This window comes from Balaenoptera physalus (assembly GCF_965194825.1).
Source record: "Balaenoptera physalus genome assembly, chromosome: 11".
NCBI classification, from domain to species: Eukaryota; Metazoa; Chordata; class Mammalia; order Artiodactyla; family Balaenopteridae; genus Balaenoptera; species Balaenoptera physalus.
This window is the reverse complement of record NC_138896.1, coordinates 24,247,788-24,271,655: the sequence shown is the minus strand read 5'-3', so window position 1 is coordinate 24,271,655 and position 23,868 is coordinate 24,247,788. Positions and strand designations below refer to the sequence as shown.

At 60.5% G+C, this 23,868-nt stretch overlaps 3 protein-coding genes across 6 annotated transcripts in view; 1 reads left to right on the top strand and 2 right to left on the bottom strand.

Moving 5' to 3' along the window:
• TNXB (tenascin XB) overlaps positions 1–8,319 on the top strand; it is a 59,741-nt gene extending 51,422 nt beyond the window's left edge. For all 4 annotated transcript variants that reach the window (XM_082414841.1, XM_082414842.1, XM_082414843.1 and 1 more), the window contains 16 exons: positions 508–795; positions 1,160–1,438; positions 2,748–3,035; positions 4,049–4,372; positions 4,691–5,026; positions 5,310–5,432; positions 5,549–5,692; positions 5,886–6,005; positions 6,110–6,253; positions 6,350–6,480; positions 6,605–6,737; positions 6,833–6,984; positions 7,075–7,171; positions 7,263–7,424; positions 7,513–7,676; positions 8,029–8,319. In XM_082414841.1, the coding sequence (XP_082270967.1) occupies positions 508–795; positions 1,160–1,438; positions 2,748–3,035; positions 4,049–4,372; positions 4,691–5,026; positions 5,310–5,432; positions 5,549–5,692; positions 5,886–6,005; positions 6,110–6,253; positions 6,350–6,480; positions 6,605–6,737; positions 6,833–6,984; positions 7,075–7,171; positions 7,263–7,424; positions 7,513–7,676; positions 8,029–8,130 (2,987 nt within the window). In that variant the 3' untranslated portion in view covers positions 8,131–8,319. The remainder of the gene's footprint in view (positions 1–507; positions 796–1,159; positions 1,439–2,747; positions 3,036–4,048; positions 4,373–4,690; positions 5,027–5,309; positions 5,433–5,548; positions 5,693–5,885; positions 6,006–6,109; positions 6,254–6,349; positions 6,481–6,604; positions 6,738–6,832; positions 6,985–7,074; positions 7,172–7,262; positions 7,425–7,512; positions 7,677–8,028) is intronic.
• A 21-nt stretch (positions 8,320–8,340) lies between these two features.
• On the bottom strand, positions 8,341–13,687 carry CYP21A2 (cytochrome P450 family 21 subfamily A member 2). The gene is made up of 10 exons (XM_082414853.1): positions 10,725–13,687; positions 10,549–10,638; positions 10,278–10,432; positions 10,097–10,192; positions 9,889–9,990; positions 9,700–9,786; positions 9,333–9,533; positions 8,894–9,072; positions 8,709–8,812; positions 8,341–8,613 (listed from the first exon to the last, which is right to left on the bottom strand). The coding sequence occupies exons 1-10, from the start codon at positions 10,930–10,932 to the stop codon at positions 8,348–8,350; spliced, it is 1,488 nt and encodes a 495-aa protein (XP_082270979.1). The 5' UTR covers positions 10,933–13,687; the 3' UTR covers positions 8,341–8,347.
• A 74-nt stretch (positions 13,688–13,761) lies between these two features.
• Positions 13,762–23,868, bottom strand: part of LOC309638644 (complement C4-A-like) — a 15,134-nt gene continuing 5,027 nt past the window's right edge. The window contains exons 14-41 of the mRNA XM_082414845.1: positions 23,612–23,770; positions 23,219–23,345; positions 22,969–23,043; positions 22,492–22,689; positions 22,290–22,401; positions 22,127–22,197; positions 21,712–21,851; positions 21,394–21,603; positions 21,099–21,150; positions 20,908–20,997; positions 20,549–20,758; positions 20,294–20,369; positions 19,970–20,126; positions 19,756–19,869; positions 19,489–19,660; positions 19,037–19,269; positions 18,794–18,961; positions 18,359–18,418; positions 17,452–17,545; positions 17,188–17,374; positions 16,980–17,070; positions 16,771–16,845; positions 15,264–15,366; positions 15,038–15,127; positions 14,857–14,955; positions 14,603–14,686; positions 14,185–14,317; positions 13,762–14,039 (exon numbers count right to left, since the gene is read on the bottom strand). Coding sequence (XP_082270971.1) covers positions 13,898–14,039; positions 14,185–14,317; positions 14,603–14,686; positions 14,857–14,955; positions 15,038–15,127; positions 15,264–15,366; positions 16,771–16,845; positions 16,980–17,070; positions 17,188–17,374; positions 17,452–17,545; positions 18,359–18,418; positions 18,794–18,961; positions 19,037–19,269; positions 19,489–19,660; positions 19,756–19,869; positions 19,970–20,126; positions 20,294–20,369; positions 20,549–20,758; positions 20,908–20,997; positions 21,099–21,150; positions 21,394–21,603; positions 21,712–21,851; positions 22,127–22,197; positions 22,290–22,401; positions 22,492–22,689; positions 22,969–23,043; positions 23,219–23,345; positions 23,612–23,770 — 3,522 coding nt within the window. The 3' untranslated portion in view covers positions 13,762–13,897. The remainder of the gene's footprint in view (positions 14,040–14,184; positions 14,318–14,602; positions 14,687–14,856; positions 14,956–15,037; positions 15,128–15,263; positions 15,367–16,770; positions 16,846–16,979; positions 17,071–17,187; positions 17,375–17,451; positions 17,546–18,358; positions 18,419–18,793; positions 18,962–19,036; positions 19,270–19,488; positions 19,661–19,755; positions 19,870–19,969; positions 20,127–20,293; positions 20,370–20,548; positions 20,759–20,907; positions 20,998–21,098; positions 21,151–21,393; positions 21,604–21,711; positions 21,852–22,126; positions 22,198–22,289; positions 22,402–22,491; positions 22,690–22,968; positions 23,044–23,218; positions 23,346–23,611; positions 23,771–23,868) is intronic.

Sequence of the window (23,868 nt, the reverse complement as noted above, 5' to 3'; positions counted from 1 at the left end):
GTGTTGCTGACGATCCCGCCTCATCCTTGAATTGAGTGAGGGCTGATGGACAGTGTGTTCAGGGTCAGCTGGGCAAGTAGCCTGTGCCTCATACGTTTCAGCTTTCTTCCTGTCTTCATGATCTGGCAGCTCAAACTTGCTCAATTGTTCATGTGTGGCTTCCTCAGTCTCCCTAACCAAGCATTTTAGTGGCTCGGAGCGTGGCTGCAGAATCAGGTTCTCTAGGTTTGAATCCTGCTCTGAAGGCACTGTGTGTTTTTCAAATGTTTCTTAACCTCTCTGTGCCGCAGATGTCCGTCAAATGAGGGTGATAAGGATAAAAGCATCTACTTCATCTGTTGTGTGAGGATTAAGTGTACTGTTTGTGAACTGCTTACAGCAATGCCTGGGACATGTTAAGCAGTTAGAAGAGTTTGCTACAAATGTTCATTTCATAGCCAGGGGACAGCCCTCCCTCTCTGGCCCAGGGTCCTGCCATTGACCTCAGCCTCCTCTGCTCTGTTCCAGCCTCCCTGAATACAGAGCCCCCTGTGGCACCCCGCCTGGGGGAGCTGGCTGTGGCAGCCGTGACCTCAGACACAGTGCGCCTCTCCTGGACAGTGGACCAGGGCCCCTTCGACTCCTTCCTGTTCCAATACAGGGATGTGCAGGGGCAGCCCCAGGCAGTGCCCGTGGGTGGACACCTCCGAGAGGTCTCGGTTTCGGGGCTGGCCCCGGGCCACAAGTACAAGTTCCTACTCTTCGGACTCCAGGATGAGAAACAACACGGTCCAGTCTCTGCAGACGCAAAGACCCGTGAGTGAGGGCTGGAGGCCGCCTTTAACCCTGGAGTCCCCTGACCATCCTCCACTCCCTTGTGGAATTTCACGTTTCTGTGCTCCACACTCCAGACCCATTTATTTACTGGGTCCAGTGAAATCCAGGTCCTGAGTACCCCCGTTACCCCCTCATTCCCATCCTACTCCTCCTACATCCCGAGGGACACTTGCTTTCTTGCCTGGCTCCTCTTTTATCCCTACTCCTCTGCCTTCCCTCTTCCTGACATGTGACCCGGTCACCCCCTCCCAGCACCCGGAACCAGTGCCCAGAGCCCTAGCACCGCGAGGAGGCTCTGTCGGCTTCATTTCTGTGACGTTCCATGCACCTCTCTCTTTTCCAGTCCCAGACACTAAACCTTCTCTCCGCCTGGGGGAGCTGACAGTGACGGACGTGACCCCAGACTCCGTGGGCCTCTCCTGGACGGTCCCCGAGGGCGAATTTGACTCCTTCGTGGTTCAGTACAAGGACAGGGACGGGCAGCCCCACGTGGTGCCTGTGGCCTCAGACCAGCGTGAGATCACCATCCCCGGCCTGGAGCCCAATAGCAAATACAAGTTTCTGCTCTATGGGCTGGCAGGCAGGAAACGACTGGGCCCCATCTCTGCTGAAGGCAGCACGGGTGAGCCCTGGCCCTGCCTCCACCCCACTCCGCCCCCACCCCCCACCCCCACCCCCTGCCTTTTCCAGAGCTTCCTTTCATCTGAGCCCCCAGAGTTGGCCCCGGGGCCTTCCCGCAAAGTTTATTCTCCTCTCTTCAGCCTTGGCATGACAATCCTAACACCAAAAGCAAATATTTATTGAGTCCCTACTGAATGCCAGGCACTGTTCCAAGCATTTATTTCCTTCATTCACTGATTGGCAGTATAATAAAAAGAACTCAGACTTTGGAGCCAAGCAGACCTGTGTTCAAATTCTGATTGCCAGCTGTGTGGCCTTCAACAGGCCACTTCTTTTCCTTGAACCTCAGTTTCCACACCTGCATGACGGTTATGACTAAAATCTACTGGGGTTCAATAAATGTTCACATCCTCCTCCCTTCATTCCAGCTCTATGGCAAGAAGTGGAAAATATGGGAGGGTTTGGCTGCAAAAAGACTATGGAAAAATCTGGTGTCTTGTGCCCATGACTCAGCCCCCGAGGAAGGGGTGGAGGTGGGTCACTGACCCTTACTCCACCTCCAGGACCATGAGTCACCCTGGCCAGACAAGGATGGGGCGCACGGCCAGTTGGGACCTGGGGGCTCTCAGACTCTGTAATTCTCTTCGCTAGACCTTCATTGTGGAGACTGGATACAGGCTTCTCCAACCCCCATCAGTCAGTACCCACACCCACCTAGACAAGTCTCTTTTGTGCTCTGCTCTGCCCTTTGTCCGCTCAGCTCTGCCCCTGGCTTCTCCCCCTGCCTGACCCAGCCGCCCCGGTCTCGTGGTGTTAGTGCAGGGCTGGGGAAGCAGGTGGAAAGGAGGGCCCAGGCTGACGGTGAGTGAGGGCGAGTTTATGGCTGGCCAATGGGAGCCCGTGGGCTTGGCTGGCTGTCCCGCCCAGCTCTGACTATCTGGGGGCATCTCCCTGACGACCCAGACACCCTCTGGGACCCTTTCTCAGCTCTGGCCACACTCCTGCTCTGGGGGGCTGGGGGTCAGAGGGAAACTGAGGCCCTTCCTGCAATCCCAGCCACAACTGTCTCATGAGGTGCTCTTTTATGCATTTATTGCACCCTGATCTCAGAGTGGGGGAGTGGGGGCAGGAAGGAGTTTGGGCAGCGACCTCCAGAGGAGGAAACTGGGCTCCTTCGTACAAGGCAGGGCTGGAGCAGCCTGCCTGTCTCCCCAGGTGGCTGACCCTCCCTCCTTCCAGAAGTTGCCAGGGCTGAGGTAAAGGCAGCTCTTAACTAAGGTTTTCTCCCTCCGCCCCCGCTCTCCCTACAGCTCCCCTGAAGAAGGAGCGGCAGCGCCCACCCCGCCTGGGGGAGCTGACAGTGACAGATGAGACCTCGGATTCCCTGCGCCTCTTGTGGACGGTGGCCCAGGGCCCCTTTGACTCCTTTGTGGTCCAGTACAGGGACACAGATGGGCAGCCCTCGGTGGTGCCTGTGGCCGCGGACCAGAGGGAGGTCACCATAGAGGGCCTGGAGCCTGGCAGGAAGTACAAGTTTCTGCTCTACGGGCTCCTCAGAGGGCAGCACCTGGGCCCCGTCTCTGTCCTGGGGACGACAGGTGAGCGGGAGGCTGTCCTGCTCGGTCGTAGCCAGCCGGCCTGAGTGGGTGTCCTCGCAGCTCCATGCTGAAGGTCTGGCAGGAGTGGGCGAGGTAGAGCGGCAAGGGGGCCCTGCACAGGGCTCAGGGGAGGAAGAGCCTCGGAACCAGCGTGATCGCGGGGTCGGTCAGAAGCAGGAGCCAGGACAGGTGGCGAGGCAAAGCCCTGGCAGCGGTCCCTGATCTGCGACCCCCGCCCAGCCCCAATGCTGCCAGCTGCTCCCCGTTACTCTACTGGGGCGGCTCTTACCTCCTGGCACGCTGGCCTTGCCCAGATGAGGGCAAACCCCCTCCCGTGGATGAGTCAGGAGCATTTTCTCAAATGGAAAATTACTGGAAAACAAAGCAGACCAGGGGCATAGAAACCAACAGGAGTGGCTGCACTGATGGAGTTCCCCTTCCAGATTTCCTAATACCCGCCTCAAATCAGCCTGGCGGTGGCGGGGCCGACCTGGCTGGCAGGATGCGCCCTTCGAGTTCACCAGCCAGTTCCATCCTCAGCTCTTCTCAGCAGGGAGGACCACGTGCCCTGAGCTCAGGGAGGGACTGAGTTAGTCCTGCCTCAAGCCATGGCAGCAGGCGCCCTGGAAGGTTGGGGAGGGAACAGGGCCCGTGCAGACATCTAGAGTGGGGCGCGCTGAGACATCGGGGTGAAGAAGGAGAGAGCAAGCACCGGATTCAGACAGCAAAGGAGCCCCACAGAGAGGTCCTGGGGCCACTGGGCTGGCACTCAGAGAGGCCGAGGGGTGGCAGGAGTCAGTGCCCAAGCAAGGATGTGGCAGATTCAAGAGAAGGAAGGTGCTAGGAGAGCCTCAGTCCCTGTCTTCTCTCCACGCTGCCGTGGCCGGGACCGTGAGGTCCCCCACCTCGGCCAGCCCCGATCCCCTCTCTGGAGGGTGAGATGGAGTGGGAGGGCCCCGCCACCCCACCCCCCTCAACCCCGCTCAGCTTCTCTCTGGGCTTCTCCTACGCAGCCCCAGAAGAGGACATGCCAGCATCCTGGCACCTGGCCACGGAGGCCCCCGAGCCCCCTGAAGGGCCCCGCCTAGGGGCACTGGCAGTGAAGGACGTGTCCCCGGACTCCCTGCGCCTCTCATGGAGCGTGGCCCAGGGCCCCTTTGACTCCTTCGTGGTCCAGTATCAGAGCACAGGTGCGGAGCCCCAGGCCTTGCTCGTGGGTGGCGACCAGAACAAGGTCCTTGTGTCAGCCCTGGAGCCCAGCACCTCCTACAAGTTCTTCCTCTACGGCTTGCGTGAAGGGAAGCGCCTGGGGCCCGTCTCAGCCGAGGGCACCACAGGTACCGTCAGGGTAGGGCCTGGCCTTGCCTGCCTCTAGTCTGGGACTGAAGAGGCGAAAGGGGGTACCCAGAAGCGGTGACCATAGGGAAAGAACACCGGGAGGGTGCCATGGAGGGAGGAAGGGGCGCGTGCACAGCCTTCGGCTCTACACATACATGTTGTCATTATGTCCGACCCGTGGGTGCCAGCCCCTCATTAGCTCCATTTTGCAGATGAGGAAATGAGGGCCAGGGTGGGGTGGTGGAAGGGATCCAGCCCCAGGTCACCTAGCTGGTGTGCTTTTGTCTCCAAACCCTTCTTTCCCACCCACTCTGCAGGGCCAGCTCCTGCTGGTCAGACACCCGGAGAGCCAGGGCCCCGCCTATCCCACCTGTCGGTGACTGACGTGACCACCAATTCGCTGCGGCTCAACTGGGAGGCCCCACCCAAGGCCTTTGACTCCTTCCTGCTCCGCTTTGGGGTCCCGTCACCGAGCGCTCTGGAGCTGCATCCGCGTTCCCCGCTGCAGCGGGAGCTGACGGTGCCAGGGACACGGCGCTCGGCCGTGCTCTGGGACCTGAGTCCAGGGACCCTGTACACCCTTACGTTGTATGGGCTGCGCGGGCCTCACAAGGCCGACGGCGTCCAGGGCACAGCCCGGACCCTCAGCCCCGGTAAGGCCCCATGCTGGGCACATACACGTGCTGCCCCAAAGTGGGGGTCTCTGTACTCCCTAGGGTGGCACCTAGTGCCTCAGCCAGAGGGGAAGTTGGTGAGTGGTGGCGAGCTTGGAGTCTGCGGAGCGGCTTCCATTTCTAGGCCTAGAGGAAAGGCGGGGTGGTGAGCACGTCCGGAGGCCGCAGGGCCCAGGGAGAAGAAAGAGGGTGGGAAGCCCGGGGCAGGAGCCTCCCTGCCCTCTGCCCTCACCATGATTCCTTGGCTCATCTGTCCTGTCAGCTCTGGAGCGCCCCCGTGACCTCCAGTTCAGCGAGATCGGGGAGACGTCAGCCAAGGTCAGCTGGATGCCCCCGCCGTCCAGGGTGGACAGCTTCAAAGTTTCCTACCAACTGGCAGATGGAGGTGATACCCTCTTGCCCGTGTGTCACTTGCTCCATGCCTCCGGCGCCCTGCGCTCTGCCCACCCTGCAGCTCCTCCTCGCTTCCCTGGCCGCCTCCCCAGCCCAGTGTGTTTTCAGGGGAGCCACAGAGCATTCAGGTGGATGGCCGAACCCGGACCCAGAAACTCGAGGGGCTCGTCCCAGGCGCTCACTACGACGTGACCGTGGTCTCCGTCCGTGGCTTTGAGGAGAGTGAGCCTCTCACAGGCTTCCTTACCACAGGTGAGACAGTCTGGGACCCGGGCAGGAAGTAGGGGGAGAAAATGCGGGCGCGGGTGGGAGTTGAGAGTGAATGGGGAAAGGGAAAGGGGGTGTTGGAGGTGCCAATGGCAGACGAGAGGTCCAGCAGAGTTTGGGAAGGCGAGGAGTGGGGAGAGCAGCAGGGAACAGCTCTGGGCCCCCTCCCTTCTCCCAGTTCCTGACGGCCCCACCCAGCTGCGTGCACTGAACTTGACGGAAGGATCCGCCCTGCTGCTTTGGCAGCCCCCCCAGGCCCCGGTGGATACCTATGACATCAAGGTCACAGCCCCAGGAGGTGAGCAGGGCTGAGGCCTCTGGAGGGGACTGGTCAGGGTGGGAGAGCAGAGGGCAGGCTGGGCTCCGGCAGGGCAGCCGCTGATGCCCCACGCCCTCTCCCAGCCCCCTCGCTACAGGACTCAGCCCCTGGCAGCGCCGTGGAGTACCCCCTGCAAGGCCTTGTGCTCCACACCAACTACACGGCGACCCTGCATGGCCTTCGGGGCCCCAACCTCACCTCCCCAGCCAGCATCACCTTCACCACAGGTACGGTCTGTGAGGTGCATTGGGGGGCGGGTGGGGGGAGGGAGCGAGAGAGCCAGGATGGGCCTCATCTCCATCTTCTCTTCCTCCCCCTCCCAGGTTTGGAGGCCCCCCAGGACTTGGAGGCCAAGGAGGTGACCCCCCGCACAGCCCTGCTCACTTGGACTGCGCCCCAAGTCCCCCCAACTGGCTACCTGCTCAGCTTCAACACCCCCGATGGACAGACCCAGGTGCCCTCACCCCTGCCACTCCGGCCAGCTCCCTCCCTGGGCTCCAGTCCGGGAAGTGCTGCCTCTGCCTCCCAGGTGGGGCCCACCTCTCTCTCCCCTGACCTGCCCCTTGTCTGTTCCACAGGAGATACTGCTCCCAGGAGGGGTCACCTCTCACCAGCTTCACGGCCTCTTTCCCTCCACCCCCTATAGCACGTGGCTCCGGGCCATGTGGGACCACAGCTTCACTCCACCCGTGTCCACTTCCTTCACCACTGGTACTCAGGCGCTGGGACCTGAGGTTGGGGGCTGAGTGTGTAGTGGGCGTCTAGAATCTGGAAAAAGGACCGGCCCCTCACTCTCCTCTCCCCAGGTGGACTTCGGATCCCCTTCCCCCGGGACTGTGGGGAGGAGATGCAGAACGGGGTCAGCACCTCAAGGACCACCACCGTCTTCCTCAACGGCAACCGCGAGCGGCCCCTGAACGTCTTTTGTGACATGGAGACCGATGGGGGTGGCTGGCTGGTGGGTGGCAGTCAGAAGCCCAGGGGTCTGCACAGGGCAGGGTTGCTGTGCCCGGGGCCATAGGCTGATGGTGCCCCCACCTGCTTCCAGGTGTTCCAGCGCCGCATGGATGGAAAAACTGACTTCTGGAGGGACTGGGAGGACTATGCCCACGGTTTTGGGAACATCTCCGAGGAGTTCTGGCTGGGTTAGTGCCTCCCAGGGATTGCGGGACCAGGGGAGGGATGGGGGCCCTGTGGACACAAGGACCCTGATGAGCACACATTCCCCACCCCCAGGCAACGAGGCCCTGCACGGCCTGACCAAAGCCGGCGACTACTCCTTGCGCGTGGACCTGCGGGATGGGGACGAGGCCGTGTTTGCCCAGTACGACTCCTTCCAAGTAGACTCGGCCGATGAGTTCTACCGCCTCCACCTGGAAGGCTACCATGGCACCGCAGGTGAGGGGTGGGCCTGGTGGAGGGAGGGCAGGGACAGGGTGGGAATGGGGAGGAGAGGCCCTCACTGCTCCTTCCACGCCCTGCCCAGGGGACTCCATGAGCTACCACAGCGGCAGTGTCTTCTCTGCCCGTGACCGAGACCCCAACAACTTGCTCATCTCCTGTGCCGTCTCTTACCGAGGGGCCTGGTGGTATAGGAACTGCCACTATGCCAACCTCAACGGGCTCTACGGGAGCACAGTGGACCACCAGGTGAGAGGTCCAGGAGGCAGCACGGAGCTGGGGCTGGCGGGGCTCAGCCTGCCTGGGTGTTTGTGACGCACAGTGTGACAAGTTACTGAGCCGCCCAGCGCCCCAGGGCCCTCGTCTGTGAAATGGAACAGTAATGCCAATCTCTACAAGTTTTCTCGAGGAGAAGATGATTTATTGGATGTAAAGGGACAGCTCAGGATTCAGCCTCAGTCCTTTGTAGTTGAGGGTTTAAGAAGGATAAAGGGAGGGAGGATACTTGATTGATTTCTGGGAGCCATCTCGCCAGAGGGGAACAGAGGTGGGAGCAGATGGGATGTCAGGCTTTGACTCTCTCTCAACACCCCCTTCCCAGGGAGTGAGCTGGTACTACTGGAAGGGCTTTGACTTCTCCGTGCCCTTCACGGAAATGAAGCTGAGACCAAGAAGCTACCGGCCCCCGGGCAGGGGAGGCTGAGCCGCTGCTCACCCCTCCAGCGCCCTACTATGACTGCCGAGCACTGAGGGGTTGCGCTCAGGGAAGAGCCAGGGGCCACCTTCACCATCCAGCCACCGGAGGAAGCCTTCTCCACCCGCGATCTCACAGCACCATGTTTACAGGGGGGAGGGAAGGGGTTTGTACGGGAGCAATAAAAGGAGAAACCGAGGCCAGTGAGTCCCGGCCCCGTCACTGGTCACTGGCGCTCGCCCACGCCCCGGCCTCCGCTCCCCCGGGGCTGCAGCCGCACCTGGAAAGGCTGAATCTTGAGGTTGACGCCGCAGTAGGGATGGGGCTGCAGCGAGGGCAGGGCGCCCGCGGGTGACAGCAGCGTGAAGGCCTGCAGCAGTTGCCCCAGCACCACGAAGAGCTCGAGGCGCGCCAGCGGCTCGCCCAGGCACACGCGCGCCCCGCAGCCAAAGGCCAGCGTGCTGGGGTTCGCGCCCGGGTCCAGGAAGCGGTCTGCGGGCGGGCGGAAGGACGGACCTGGGGTTCAGCGGCCGCCGGCCCTCGGCCTCCGCCGCCCCCGCGCCGCGGGCACCCGCCCCGCCACGCACCGGGCCGGAACTCGTGCGGCCGCTCCCACACAGTCTCGTCCAGGTGGGCACCTTGGAGGTTGGGGATGACGACCATGCCCTCGGGGATGTCGTAGCCGAAGATGCTGAGGGTTAGGGTTGAGTTAGAGGCCCGCCAGGACCCCGCTGGGGCCTTTGCCACTCGACCCTCACCCCTCGGGAGTCACCTGCTCGCCCGCGTGGCGCGGTGCGGCAAGGCCAGGGGCACGATGGGCCGCAGGCGCAGCACCTCAGCGATGGTGGCGTTGAGCAAGGGCAGCCGAGCGCGGTCCTTGTATGGGACTCGGGAGCCCGAGGCTCCGGGGCCCAGCTCGCGATCCAACTCCTCCTGCAGTCGCCGCTGAATCTGGGAAAGGGGGGCAAGCCCGAGGTCCGGGGTCCAAGCCCTGCCGCTAGCCGACCCACAGCTGCCCAACCTCCCACCATTCTCTGGAGCAACTCACCGGAAACTTTGTGCCAAGTAGGAGAACCCCCTCCCAGCCCACCTCAGACTCACTCCCCCCCAACCCCCTCCCAACACAGCCTGCGTCGGGTTCAGCGAGCTGGGTTCCCGCTGCCCTGGCCCGGCTGCCAGGAAGGAGCCTTTCGCCTGCCTCCAGGGCATACCTCAGGGTGGTGAAGCAGGAACGCCACAGCCCAGGAAAGGGTGTTTGCCGTGGTCTCAGTGCCACCGATGAAAAGGTCCACCACAGACATATGCACGTGCCCTTCAAGGAGCTGTCCGGGGCCCTCTTCCACTCTTTGCTTCCCCACCCCCTGGAGCATGTAGTCTGTCATGTCCCTCCACTGGCCGGCCACCATGCTCTCCTGGAGCGGGGAGGAGGAGCCAGCCTGAGCGCCTGGCTTGGGGCCGGGGTTCAGCGGGTGGCGACAGGTCCAGGACTGGTGGGATGCCAAAGAAGCTGCCTAGCTCGGGGGCAGCAGCACCACTGCTGTGAGCTGAGGAGGAGCCCGGTGCACGCACGGTTCCCACCTTGTGCTGCCTCAGCTGCTTCTCTACAATGTGGTCCCTGTTCTCCATGGCCTGCTTCAGCCTCCAGAGCCCGGGGTTGGGGAAGAACTGGGGCAGACAGCAAGAGAGTGTAGCTGCTGGGAAGGGAGCCTCGTCCCCACCTCCACCCTGTCTCCCAGGACCAGGTGTGTCGGGGCTCCACCTCCTCACCCTGAGAAAGGGAACCATGTCCAAAATTTGGATGGACCAGTGGTCCCAGGTTTTCATCAAGTCCTGGACACAGTCGTGAAAGGCATGTACTAAGGTGTCCTCCTGCCGGAAAAGGAGGGAATCCTTTCGGTTCAGGACCAGGAGAGGGTCAGGGAGGGGCTGGGGTGGGGGGGGGCCCAAGCCTATGTGAGGGCAAGAGAGCCTTGACCTTGTCTCCAAAGGTGAGGTAACAGATGATGCTGCAGGTGAGGAGAGAGAATTCCTTCTGGATGGTCACGGGGGCACCAGCCTGGGCTTTCATGCGCTGAGGAGAAGGAGCATGAACTAAATAGGGAGGCTGCCAGGAGGGGTGAAGCTGACCTGGGCCAACTGTGGGAGTCGAGCCTCACCTCACAGAACTCCTGGGTCAGCTGCTCCACCCGGGGCTCCATGGAGCTGCGGACGCCCAGCAGCAGGGCCGAGCGCGTGAGTTTCTTGTGGGCCTTCCAGAGCAGGGAGTAGTCCCCTACTGAGATGTCCTGGCAGTGCTGAGACACCAGCCGGTCTGTGAGTAGGGGTTGGGGGCAGGGGGTCGAACTGACCAAGGAAGCCACGGGCCTGACCTTCCCTGCCTCCCATAGCCCCTGCTTCTTCCATCAAGAAATGCCCCCCACCCCTTACAGGACGGTATCTGGGGTCTGCCGGCAAAGTCCACCCACTTCCTGATCAGGGCCTCCTCAATGGTCCTCTTGGAGTTCAGCACCACCACATCTGGCGGAGAGGAAAAGCAGGGTGTCAGCAGGGAGAGGACCCCACCTCCACACCGCTGTGGGGCGAGGGAGGGAGCGGACTCTCACCTTGCAGGCCGAGGCGGAGCCTGTAGATGGGCCCGAGTTTCTGAGCCAGGCTAAGCAGATACATGGGGAGGTTGGGCTGCAGCAGGTGCAGGAAGCCGGGGACAAGAGGTGGGAGGTGGAGGCTCCTGAGCTTCCACTGGCCCCACAGCAGGCGCGTGCCGACTAGCAGGGGCAGCAGCAGCAGCAGTAGCAGCCCCGCGGGTACCATGGCTGGAGACGCAGGCAGGGGCCCAAGCCTGGCCGCTTAGAGCTCTTGAGACCTCCAGCCATCTGGCTACTTGGGCTGTTCTGAGGCCTCCCTTGACCCCTTCCCTCAGGTCCTTGCCCACTGTCCCGCCCACAAAATAGTATATTCCTGGAATGGCACCAGCCCTCTTGGCCTTCGAAAATCCACATATCAAAGAGCAGGCCTTTTCCCATTCATCTATCAAGAAGAAAGGAAGGGAAACACAGCCCTGACCTTCTTCAACAGCCAGAACCAGCTTTCTGCCTCCACATCAACCACGCAAGAAAGAAAACATGTCCACTCTTGGGCCTGAGCCCTCTCCCGATCCCCACCGCACCCCCCAACCCTGCCACCTCAGACCAGCTTACTGCCACGGAGTTTGTCTCGGAGAGAAAAGTGACAACCCCTGCTTAATACGCCCTCCCAGATTGCCTGAAGAACTAAAGGAGATGAAAGTGGTCTGTGTGTTTTTCTTTTCACTTACAGGTAGGGGAACCAGATGTCCTGGTTTGCCTGCGTCATCCCAGTTTATACCTGTAGTCCCAGTGTAATCACTAACAGCGCCTCATTTCACTCTCAAAAGTTGAAGATGAAGGAGTAAACGGTCCCTTAATTTGGAGCTCTTACCATGTACCTGATGCTCTTTGGTTGCAAGGAAAAGAGACCCACTTGAGCTGGCTTGAGCCAAAATTAAGAATTGTTATACAAATACAGGGGTATCTCACGGAACCCAAGAGCAGGAAAGTAGAAGGGACCTCGCTGGCCTTGGAAGGCCAGGGATAGGGAACAAAGAAGCCCTAGAGACGGGACTGCTTCCTCACTCTTCGTTCCTCCGTCCTCTTAGTCTGCTGTCTCCTCCCACTCTGAAGTCAAGCTGACTGTGCTCCCAGGTGCAGGCAGAACAGGACTGCCTTCCGGGTTAGGGTCCACAGATTACAGGTTTAGCCCCAGGGCAAGTGGGGTTTCCCGGCATGATTGAACATGCCCCCCATAGATTCCAAAGTCCGCAGGAAGGAACTTGATAGCCACAGCTGGGATCAGGGGTCCAGCCCTATTCTGGGAGCCGTTGCCACAAGGGGGGGGGGTCCTAGTGGACCAAGTAGGGCTATCAGGGGCCACTTTTATGGGTGAGGAGGCAGTTGAGGGGCTTAGGAGAGGTCATGCTAAAGAGGGGAGGCAGGGCTCCGTGAGAGGTTGGGGCACCTAGGGGATGGGGTGAGGGCTGGCAGATGACCTGAGGTCCACGCATCCCCCAATTCCCCATCCTTGGCTCTGTGAACCAACCTCAGAGCTTTAACCAGAGCAAGGCTGTGCTGCCAGAGAGCCTGAGTCGAGATTCCAGCTGTGCTACCCACTAGCTTGAAGAGTTAACTTCTGATGGGGTCCTGATGGAAGAGGCTCAGGCTCAGCCTGGATCCATGCCCAGGACTGGGAAGGAGAAAACATGGGACTTCTGGGACTGGGCAGCAACAGCTGGCACCTTCATCATAGTTGACAACTATAGCTGACTCTCTGGCTCTCATAGGTGGGTTTATGCCACCACCATGCTGACCAGCTTTTGGGAGAGATCTGATGGGCAACGACCAGGGCATGTAGACAATAGCCCTCGGAAGCCTCTGAAATACTGGGGAAGGTCAGAACTTCTCAAAGTTGCATGGAATAGGAGGGGATCCATTCAAAAGGAGAGTGACCTGGAATGCTGGCATGCCTGTGAATGTCCCTTCGTAAACTGACACCATTTACCTTGCCAGCCCCATCTTTTCCACACCACCTCCAAATCCAAATTCCAGACATGATGAATGACATGCAGTGCCCCCGAATGTGCTCTGTCCTGCCGCCAGCCTCTGGGTCTTTTATATGCTTTCTTCTACCTCAAACACCCTCATCTACCCCTACTCTCTTTGCTTGACTCCTCAGCCTTCAGAATCCCACTTAGATGTCACCTCCTCCAGGAAGCCTCCCCTGCCCACTTCTCACATTCCCCCAGACTGGGCCAGATGCCCAAACTATGTGCCCCACAGGACCATGTAGCTCCCCATCTTCACACCTTTCACAGAGGATGGGGGCCTGGCACAGGGCATGGCACAGAGTGAGAGTTCCACAAATTTCTGTTGAATGATTGAATGGCAGGCTGCTGACCTGTCTCAGTTTTCATCAAAACTGATCCCAGCAAATTTCTCTAGATGAATTTCTAGGTCAGCCCTGCAGACCCAAGGGGTGCTGCCAAAGGGGGAGAGCGAGGCAGGCGGGTGGGGAGGGTTGACCCCAGTACAGCAGTCGGCCTTTTGACGAAGACATCATCAGATGTGAGGATTGCACAATTCTGGGAAAGTTACCTAATACCGCTGATAAAGGGATCAAGTGTCAAACGGGCTTTCAACAGACCAGGTCTCAGCTAAAAGCAAGACCCCAGAACTGCCAGCTGCATGAGGACAGAGTGGGAGACATGTAGCTGGATAGCTGCTCACGAAGCAGGAGAGCTGAGGTGCTGGCTGAGCACCAGCCCCACCTGAGGCCACAGTGACGGGCTGCGTGGGCGCGGGGAGTGCCCTGCAGGCACAGTGAAAGGGAGGCTTTGGTGTGGACACTGGATCCTCGGAGTGCAGGGTGACCTGCCTGGGGCGGTCACTATGAGGGACTGAGCTCCCAGGGGGTCATCTGGGGGAGGGGGAGATTCACGCAGCGCTGGACACTGCAAGGGTCACCCAGGCTCTGAGAGCCTAAGATTATACAAACCCTGGCCTGGGCCCCCCAGACCCTGGAAGGGGCAGTGGGGACGCTGGTCTCAGTCCTGGAGCTACACACTGACACTTTGCTGCCAAAGGCCTTTATTGAGTCCCTGGCGCTGCCTGGGGCTGTGGGGGGGCGGGGGGGCCGGGCACGGCAGTGATCCAGGCGTGATCCTTCCCTGGCTCCGGCTCCTCCGGGGAAGATGGGAGAGCAGCCCTTACACCTGGCAGCCCTGCGTGCCGTACTCCTGGAAGAAGCTGCTGAGCTGGGCGCAGGCTGCCCGCTGGCGGGTGCTCTGGCACAGGCGCTCCGAGGGCATCTCCTCGATCCAGCTGTTCGAGTCCAGCAGGTACTGGGGGCTGCAGGGGCGAAGGGGCAGGCAGCAGGGGTCAGGAGGATGGTCAGGCGGAAGAGCCCGAGGCACCTGGCTTCTGAGGGGACAGGGGATCAGTTCCCTCGTGAGGTGTGAGGAGAGCAAGGGACCGAGGGGCCCAGAGAACTCACTCTCCCTTGAGGTCATGGGTGGTCCCGTCCAGACCCATGATCAGATATTTTTTCCCAGGTTCCAAGTGAAGGCGGCAAGAGGCTCGAACCAGGAAGTTTCTGGTCTGACCAGCAGTGGCCTTGGTATCCTTGGCTGAGGGGAAAGCGTCCACAAGAGTTGTCAGAGGGGAAGAGAAGGGGTTGGACAGCACTGGGGCCAGGGGCTTTGCGCCGAGCCTCTCATTTGACCCTCACCTCTCCCAATGGGGAGGTGCGACTGCTTTCCTGTTTATGGACAAGCCCAGAACTTCTAAGAGGCTGAGGGGATTTGAGCTCAGAATGACTGAATTCTCACTATTCCAGGCACGAAGGCCCCAAAGCCAGAGCTCAGCTCTTCTGTATCCCTCCAGCCCTGCCCACTTATCTGTCTCCTTCTTACTGAAGTGCAGGACTTGGGTGATACTGGTCTCAAAGAGGCGGAAAGCAGCTCTGCTGTCTTCTCGGAGAACCTTAACCTGGAAGCCTATGGGGGTTTAGGAGAAGGGAGGGAAGGTTAGTTAGCCCGAGGCTGAGAGGGCTGTAAGTCAGTGCAGAGCAAAAAGGCTGCCCATGGGCCTGAGAGGAGCACGCACAACCACAGAGACCCTGAGGGTGGGTCAGGGTCAGGGCCGGGGCCCAGGCGGGGAGACTGACCATAGTCCACTCGGGGGAAGTAGCAGGCGAACTTCATCCTGTAACCATCCATGTCCTGCCGCCCCTGCTCCAGGGCCCGGCGCTGTCGAGGGCACTTCCCTGAAGTCAGGGGCCCAGGTGAGCGAGTGCAGCCCCCAACCACGCCGTCCTCCCACCCCTGCCCCTGGGCCCTGGGTCTCACCCTCAGCACACTGGCAGACGTCACCGGAGCACAAAGTGGACAACAGTTTGCTCTTAGTTGGTGCCCCGTAAAACACAGAACATTTGTGCTCTGGAGAAAAAGCAGACCGGGGCGTTAGGGCGCAGGCCCCCCTCTCTGCTCTCCAGTCCCGTGGAGCCGCAGGACTTCCCTGCCACCCTTCCCTGCCACCTATCCCGAACCTCCCGAGTGTCCCCGGTGTGCTCACCAGGGTTGTAGTAGTCATACAGGACGGCGCTGGCTGGCTGCACCAGCCCCACGGCCACGTCCTGCACAGCTCCGAAGCCCACGCACTCCCGGGACGTGGGGACCTGGCATGGGCGGGGGGAGGGGGGAGAGGTCAGGCACCCACCTCTGGGCCCTGCAGGCTGCTCTGATGTATTTCCTTGGCCTGTTCAGTTCCGGTTGATCTTATCGTCAGTGTCCTTCACATTTTGTTACCTTCCGGCCTCCGGATTTCTAAAAACTGCTCCCCAAGGTCTCTGGTGACTTCACTGCCCACGTGGTGACCTCATCCCAGTCTCCAGAGCCCTGGGCCCCTCTGCAGAGTCTCACATCACGGACACATTCTCCATGAAACGCTCCCTAAGCTCGGGGTTAGCTTCCGGACCAGCCCTGATTCTGACCTGGTCACTTCGGACGCCCCTCTCCCTCCCTGCCAGAAGCACAGTCCCCAGCCCTGGCCCTTCCCCTCCTCTGCGCTCCCCTTTGGAGGCCTCGCCACTCCCTGGCTCTCCCCCAAACCCTTCAGACTGGCGAATCCCGAATCAAACTTTCAGCCTTACTCTTGCATTGGGATTTTTGCAGGATGTATTAAATTCTCCAAATTCCCTCTGCCTGCCCTCCAAACCCACTCACCCTTCACTGATACAACTGAGGCCTGCCTTATCTGCCATAACCTGACAGCAGGTGCTACCACTCCGCCCGTCCTCCACGGCCCAGCCGTTCATGTCCAGGCCCAGACCCCTCTCTTCATGCCCACACTGGTCCAGTCCAGCCTGGTATCCCGCGGGTTTCCCTCCTAAGCTGCACGGTCAGCTCCCTGACTTGAAATCCTCCTGGTTCCTCATTTTCCATTGTGTTCATCCAGACTCCTCTGCCTGGCTTCTCAAGCTGATAGGGTCTGTCCCCTCTGCACACACAGGGCAGGGAGGGTCTCCCCTGACCCACAAACACTTGGCTAATGGTATCACAGCATTAACATGCCTTTTTCACATTTTCTCCAAGACGTTACAGTAAACGTTCAAAAAAAATTTTTGAGGGCCGTCAGAGGGTTGATAACTTTGTGTTAGCCAAATAAGGCCGTGGAAAAACAAAAACAACTCGTCTAGGACCACCATCATTTTAAAAAACAGAATACAGTTTAATATCAAAAACAAAACAAACAAACACAAAAACCGGGAAGGGAGACAACAACCACAAAAAAACAAAAGCAGCCCCTCAAGTTGAATAAGTTCAGCTTTACAAAAGGCTCAGCCCCAAGCACTGGCACTGGCCCCCAAGCCACAGGGGGCTCAGCCCCTGCCCGCCGACAGGCAGCAGGGAGCCTCCCCGGCCTCTGCTCTGGCCCACGCCTGTCCTGTCTCCCTGCTCACATCGCAAGTTCTCTCTAAGTGCACTAGACGCTGATACAGCTGCCTCCTGGGAAACCTCTTAACGCAAGCTCAGAAAACCCGGTGCCGTATGTGCCCCCCTCTGTCACCCTCCTTGCTCACCGAGTCGAAGTACAGCACGACGTGGGGCCCCTCGGTCTCAAAGTGACTCACGTAACGGTCAGAGAGGGAGGTCAACTGTGGGGAAGGGGAGCTGGTCACAGGGAGGTAGCCCTGGGCCCCCCTGCACTGAGGGGGCTCAGCAGCCGGGGTGCTGCGGGGACGGGGCGGGGCTCCTGAGGGCACAGGCGCCTCTGGGTGTCTGGCCACACCTTCTCCAGGTCCGCCCGCAGGGCGTGGAATCCACTCAGGAGGGTGATGTCTGCAATGGCCATGCCCGACAGCCCCACCTTGCCATTCCGCCTGTGGAGACACATGCCCTGTCGTCCGGGTCGCCCTGTGTCGGGCTGCAGACACCCGGCCCCAGCCTTGGGCCAGCCCACAGCACCGCACTCGCCCAGTGCGGCCCCCAGAGCTCACCAGATGCACACGGTGTACTGCACCCTGGATTCCTGCTCTTCAGCCACCTTGGGGGCCTCCCTCCTGCGGCGGCTCCTCCGTCCATCGAAGAGCTGCAGGGGCGTCACGGGCTGGGAACGGGCCCCCGGCTCATCCCTGGCTGGAAGGTCCTCGTACTCATAGTCCTCATAGTCCTCATTTGCTTCCACTGCGTGGGGACAGCACTGTGGCTCAGGCCTGGCACCGGCCCCTCAGGGACCCACGGCCTCTGACCCCAACACTCACTTGTGTACTCCACGTGGCCCACGACCGTCACTTCAATCTGAAGATCCTGGCAGGTCGTGTTCTTCATGTCCATGACATTGTAGGTATGAAGGACCTGGCTCAGCAAGGGGTGGGGGGAGGACACGGGACAGCTGGGGCCACAGACCTCTCTCCAGAGCCACACCGAAGGGCACCTCCCTGGGCTAAGGGATTTGAGGCCCTCAGCCCCTTCTCATCCCCATCCCAGACCAGTCCAGAAATACGAGTGGGCCCAGGTGTTGGGTTAGACGGTGAGACAGAGTGAGGAGCGGGGACCTGGCCTGGGGGTGAGCACGGTATGTGGTGCACAGAGGAGGCTGGAATGGAAAGTTCAGGAAAGGCTTCCGACCGAGGCTTGAAGGAGGAGGATGAGTTTGTCACGTGGGACAAGAAGCAGGGGAAGCACATTCAAGGCCGGGAGACCTGTGTAGACGGGTGGATCTGGCTGGCTGGGGAGGTGGGCAGGGCTGGGGTGAAAGCAGAGGAGGAGTGGGGTCATAAGGAGGGGCTCGGGATGGCGGGGGCACTACGATGGCCCCCAGAGTGGCAGCTGGGCTCCTGCAGGGAAGGGACCCCAGGAGGAAGAAGGAGTTTGGGGCACAACCATGTGTGAGGTGCTGTGGGACACAGGGGCCCAGAGCTCAGGGGAGAGGCTTGGGCTGAGGCATCAGGTGTTCAAGCATCAGCACTGAGGGGGTGAAGGCGACGACAGGCACCCAGAGAGGGTGGAGACCAGAGTGAGAGGGACATGCCCAGGACGGAGCATACGGAGCGCCAACCCAGGTGTCTCCTCCTCCTTCCCCAGCCGTGAGGTCTGCCGGTAGGTCTCCCACTGAACAGCCCGGCTTCACCCTGCTGGGCCCGGGCGGCCAGTGCTGCCAGCTCTCACCTTCAAGGTTCCTTTGCTGTTTCCTCCCACCTTCACATTAATCTTGCTGCCCAAGGAAAACTTTTGGAAACAGAAAAGGGAAAGAGATGTCAGAATGGCACCCTGTTGTTCCAACTTATCTCCTCCCTCAAAACAACCCCACCTCCTCTCCCCAGCTCGCTTTTCCACAAAGTTTGACCTTCACCTGCATTATCTCACTGCCATCTCCTAAAAATCCCTGTTGGGTAGACTCTGCATGTTTCATTTTCGGATCAGAAAAATGAAGCGCAGAGGCTAGGTGACTTTCTACAGGTAGCAGAGCCAGTAAGTCTTCCCACAAAGATATCAGAAAGAGGTGCCGTGGGGATTCTGCAGGGGTGGGGCACAGGGGATGGCTTCTGATCTGGCCGAGGTAGGCGCAGGTGTCCTGGCAATCCAGGTAAGGGAATGGTTCACCTGCAGCTCCTCCTCCAGCCCCTGAACTTGGTGGTTGGTCAGCTGCAGCACGTGGGACTTGAGTCCACTGCGGCCCATGGAGTTGAGGGTCACGTTGAGCCCCTTCTCCTCGGTGGTGTGGGACGCGATCCAGTATGCAGACAGGGCGTCCAGGGCCATCACCGTGTCCTGGGGAGGACGGGCCAGGACTCAGGCACTTGGTCTCAGGACCACCCACCCCCAGAGCCCCAGGGCAGCCCCTACCTGGGTGCTGCGGAATCCGCCTTGGAAGCTGCCCTGGAGGGTGAGCCAGGATGCAGCCTGGTCGGCCAACTCGCCCTTGCCCTCCCGAAGCAGCAGGTGTAGCAGGCCGTAGGCTGTGGTTTCAATCCACAGGGCCGGGGCCTGGGGCACGGGGTCTGCAGGGCTTTGAGGAGCCAGGGTGGGTGACAGGACATTGCTCTGAGAACTGGTGACTGAGCCCCAGTACAGGTTATCTGGGAGTGAAAGGAGACCCACAGGTGAACAGGGGGAGGATGTTAGTTGCCTGGCCCTTTGACGCTCCGCCCGTCAGGCTCGCCTGATTCTACCCCAGCCATCCCTGCTTATGCTCCGATTCCCTCCGGGTGTCTTCACTCATTCAGTTTCTCCCTTTGGACACACTCAGGGGTCTCAAGGTTCTCCGAGCCCCAGGCTCACTGCCAAGGCCCCCTCACCGCCAGTCTCCTGGGCCATGGCCATGAGGTTGTTGTGGGCAACATCCCGCAGGTCCTCAGGGGCCTCAGTCAGCGACAGGGCGTAGGCCGTGATGGCGGCTGCGTGGGACCCCAGGAGCCCAGAACTTACTTTTGCCCCCAAGAAGGTGTTTGCACTTGAGATGGAGTTTTCCTAGAAGAAAGTGGGGAGGAAGGTCTGCGGCCTGGACACCTGGGTTCCTGAGGAGAAAGGGGATCAGCAAAGGGCACACACGTTGGGGGCCTTACCACTTTCTCCAACTGCTCTGAATTCTTGTCCGGGAAGACAGCCAGCCCGTGATGAAGGGCGATGACCACAAAAGCTGTGAGCGCCACAGTCTCGTCATTTCCCACTAAGCCACCCTGGTTGAAGGGGGGAGAAAAGGAGACGTCAACCAGGACGGGGAGGGGCAGTGAGCGCCTTCCCTCCCATGCTCCGTGGCCCAGCCTCCCAGCCCTGTACCTGCATGCCCCTGTGTATAACTGGATGGGGGTCGTGGAATGACCCATCAGCCAGCTGCTGCAATAGCAGCCACTTGGCCGTCTCCTGCAGCTTTTCAGGTGAGCCGCCCACCTGTTCCTGGGCCAAACTCAGGATCTTCAGCACAAAGGCCGTGAGCCTAGAGGGGAGGAAGGGAGTGCTAGGAATAGGGACTGGTCCCTGTAGGGGACATGGCCCCGCTCCCCCAGGCACCTGGTTATTTACCTACCCCCCCCATAGTACCTACCTCTGCCCCCACCAGCCCTGGCCCCTCTCAGACACCCAGAACCTCTCTCCCAACCTCACCAGGTGCTGCTGTCCCGCTTTAACCAAGCGCCATAGGAACCATCTGGTTTTCGAAACTCCTGGATCCGCGTGTAGCCTTGGAGAGGAGAGGCAGCTGCTGAGGTGACACTGACTCTCCCGCTACTTGTGCCGAAGCCACGCTCCCCATTTCCACTGGGTAGCCCCTCCCTTCCCCACTCTAGCCACCTAGGCTGCCCATCTTCCATTAATCGCCCTCTCCTGGCCCCCATTCCTGCTTGCCGCTGCACCCAGAACCTTTCTGGATCAGATCCACAGCGTGGTCCTTCATCTCAGGGGGCAGCATGCTCCACTGCTCTGTCTTGTCCAGGTAGCGGGAAGCAGCCAGTGTTGGAGCCAAGAGGACCATGGTTTGTTCCCCGCAGCCCTGGGGAAGCCTCAGGAGGGAGGCCAAGCCTCCCGGTGACAAGGCCCCCTCAGAGCCCAAAGTGTCCAATGGATCTGAGGCTGTAAGGGAGGGAGAGGGTTAAGGATCAGAGAGCAGGTCTGGGGGCCCAGGGTCAGAGGGTCATGGAGTCATGGGATCAAACAAGGGTCCACAGGTTTCACATGAATCCAAGGGTGGCCACTGGGAAGGGATTGGAGGACACTCCCACCTGTGACTCTAACAAAGCTCCTGAAATCTCCATCAGGGATAATATTGGGATCAGAGATGCCAGGAATTTCCAAGGTCCGGCCTCGGGGGTCTGGGGAGATGAGGGAAGTTGGCAGTCTGTCCTGCTGTCCATATCCCCTGCCCCCTACAACTCCCTTAGGACACTGATGGCTGGGCGTGGGTGTCACTCACCCAGGGGGTTGAGTTCATAGACCATCTCCTCCCTGTGAATGGCCCCTTCATTCTGTCTCGGGGGAAACATAGCTGTGAGAGATCACACAGGCTACAGCCTGCCCCTCCCAGTGCAGACTCTCAGGACTTAGAGTTTGAACTTCAGGGGCCGAGTTGGATCAGAATTGTAGAAGGTGCAAACAGACCAAAGCATTGGGTTTGGGTGTTGAGCCTCTGGCCTGGCCAGCAGCGAGGGTGCCAGAGTGGGGGATAAATCTGGGAGCCTGGGGACCTGGGTCAGGGGTGTTCCATTCACCTCAATTTGTAGAACCTTGGACACTGCGTCCCCCACAGGGAAGTCCAAAGATCCTCGAGCCACCACTTTCAGAGACACAGCAGCGGCCGCTATGGGCACCACAGAGAAGCCAACGGGCCGGGCAGAGCCCGCAGGGACCAGCACCTGCTGGGCGAGCCCTCCGCCCCCAGCCAAGCACAGCCCCTCCACTGGGGACACGTGGACGCTCACCTGGGGGCAGGAAGACAGGAAGGGCCAGCCCAGTTAGGCTCCCCACCCTTCCCCTGCCCCAGGCCCACCTCCACCAACACCGTGTGCTCAGCCCCCGAGGGGCCTCACGGTCATATCTGTATCCAGGTAGTTGTAGAGGACAGGCCGCAGCTCGAGCTGCTCAAAGCGGCGGACGGAGACGGGCAGGCGGAGGTGCATGTGGAATTCACGGAACACTCGGAGCCGGGCCGGGGTGGCCACACACAAACCTGATGGAGAGAGGGGGCACATATGAGAGGCCTGGGGGCATCCCAGCCGCGGGATCCCAGGAGTGAGGGCCAGGAGCTGCCCCAGCTCCCCCCGGCCCCCTCACCCCGCCCCCGCCCGCCCCTGCTCTCTGGCCTCGCAGCCCCGGCACATGGGGTGCAGACTTCTCCAGGTCTCTGCTCCTCCTTCCTGTACTAAGAGCAAAGGACTAAGCAAGGAGCCTGGGTCAAGGGGGCACGGAAGAGGGAGGCCATAGGCCCAGGCAGGGTGACCGCACCTGTGCTTTTGGACAGGCTCACGCCATGGATTTCCCACGTGGTCAGAGAGTCCGGGAGCAGCTGTCTCAATCTGCGTGGTGGGAAAGGTGAGACGCCCTGTCACACGCTGAGCTGCCCCAGACACAGCCCAGAGACAAGGCCAGGCCCACCACACGCCCTCACTGGGAGAAGTGGTCCACTGCTTCCACTTTCCAAAGCCAGTTCTCAGGGAAGAAGCTGCGCACGGGGATGTCATCCTCATCGATCAGGTCCTCCTCCTGCAGGAGTTCCATGGCTAGGGACCACAGTGGAGGGCGATGAGGAGGGGGCCGCTCTGCCCCTCCAGGTGCCCCTGCCAGCCCCCCGGCCCCACTCAGCCCCTCACCTCGAGCAAGGCCCACCTGGCCCCTGGCCCGGGCCTTCTTGCGCAGGGCCTCAGCAAGCTGGCAGCAGGACAGGAAGGGCTCCCGGCAGGCCGGCTGCTGCACGCGGGCCACCCGCTGCTCACAGGTGCGCGCCATGGGCAGCCGTGTCAGCCCATCCTGGCAGCAGCGCTTGGCTGTGGGGGAAGCGTACTGGCCCACTGCAGGGCCAGGTGAGGGTGGGCACAAGGAAACAAAAACGAGACACACCTCTTCGCCCAGCCTGACCTCTACATACACAAGGACTCACTCTGAGAGACTGGGAACTCAAGAGAGGCCAAAGGAGAGAGCCTCCGGCCCACCCACCTTCAACCCCAGAACTTGGATCTCTGGCCCCGACACCATATCCTGGCTCTCTCAGGAGCAGAGGAGCCAAAAGGCAGACCCGCATCCTGACCCTTGGGCCCAAGGGGAGAGCTTCACAGGCACCCACAACTCACGCTTCTCATTAATCGCCTTTTGGAAGTTCACGTTTCTCTTTTTCCGGGCCTTTCTCTCCTTGGGACATCTCAGACCTGGTGGAGAGCAGGACTGCAGCCAGGTGTGGGGTGCAGGGCCTCCCACCTCCCCTCCTTGTTCCCCTCTCCCGGCCCAGCCCTTCCCACCCCTCCTCTTCCTGTCTTACCCCCTCAGGCCCCTCCTTCTTCTTCATCTTCCCACCACCCGCTCCCCTTCCTCCTCTGTTCTCACTCTTTCTGACTGGGGTCAGTTGGTCTCCATCAGAAAAGGCCAGACCAGCTGCCTCGAACGTCTGAAGGGCACTGTCCCCACCCCCAGGACCACAGCCAAGGTCATAGCTGTTCATAGCTTCGAAGACCTGGCGAGAAAAGGCAGAGATGTTGCAGAGACAAGAGTAGCTGTGGGCACGATTGGCCACTCAGCTGCAGGTGAGAGGGCAGGGTACGGACAAGTACGAGAGACACAGAGAGTGGGGAGACAGAGGCCACGGGGGCCAAGGCTTCAGGGGGGACTGGGAGGAGTCCATGAGTGAGATCGACCTGCTGGCCCAGGGCCCAGGGCTCAGGGCAGCAGGAGGGTGAGCCATGGAGGGGAGGGAGGATTAGGGAGAGGAGCTTGACAAACCTTGACCATGTCGAGGGGTTTGTGGGACTTGCCACCCACAGCATACAGAGCCGTGTCCACAGCTCCCAGGGCCACCAGGGCTGGAGAATCTGTTTGCAGGTTGAGCTTTACAGTGTCCCCAGGACGATACTCCTTGCTACCATCCACGTTCAGCTCCAGCTGGCAGAGGCAGGAGGTGGGGGGCAGAGTGGGGAGAACATCTTTCGATCTCGTGCAACTTCAGTGTACCCCAAACTAAATCCACGCCCTGTTTGCAA

Bases quoted from the DNA above. Each gene is read 5' to 3' on its own strand.
- CYP21A2 (XM_082414853.1), bottom strand. From the start codon at position 10,932: ATGGTACCCGCGGGGCTGCTACTGCTGCTGCTGCTGCCCCTGCTAGTC. The intron at 10,639-10,724 runs GTGAGAGTCCGC...CCTCTCCGCCAG, and splicing joins GCTCCGCCTCGGCCTGCAAG to ATGTGGTGGTGCTGAACTCC. The intron at 8,614-8,708 runs GTGCGTGGCGGG...GCCCGCCCGCAG, and splicing joins GCCGCACGAGTTCCGGCCCG to ACCGCTTCCTGGACCCGGGC.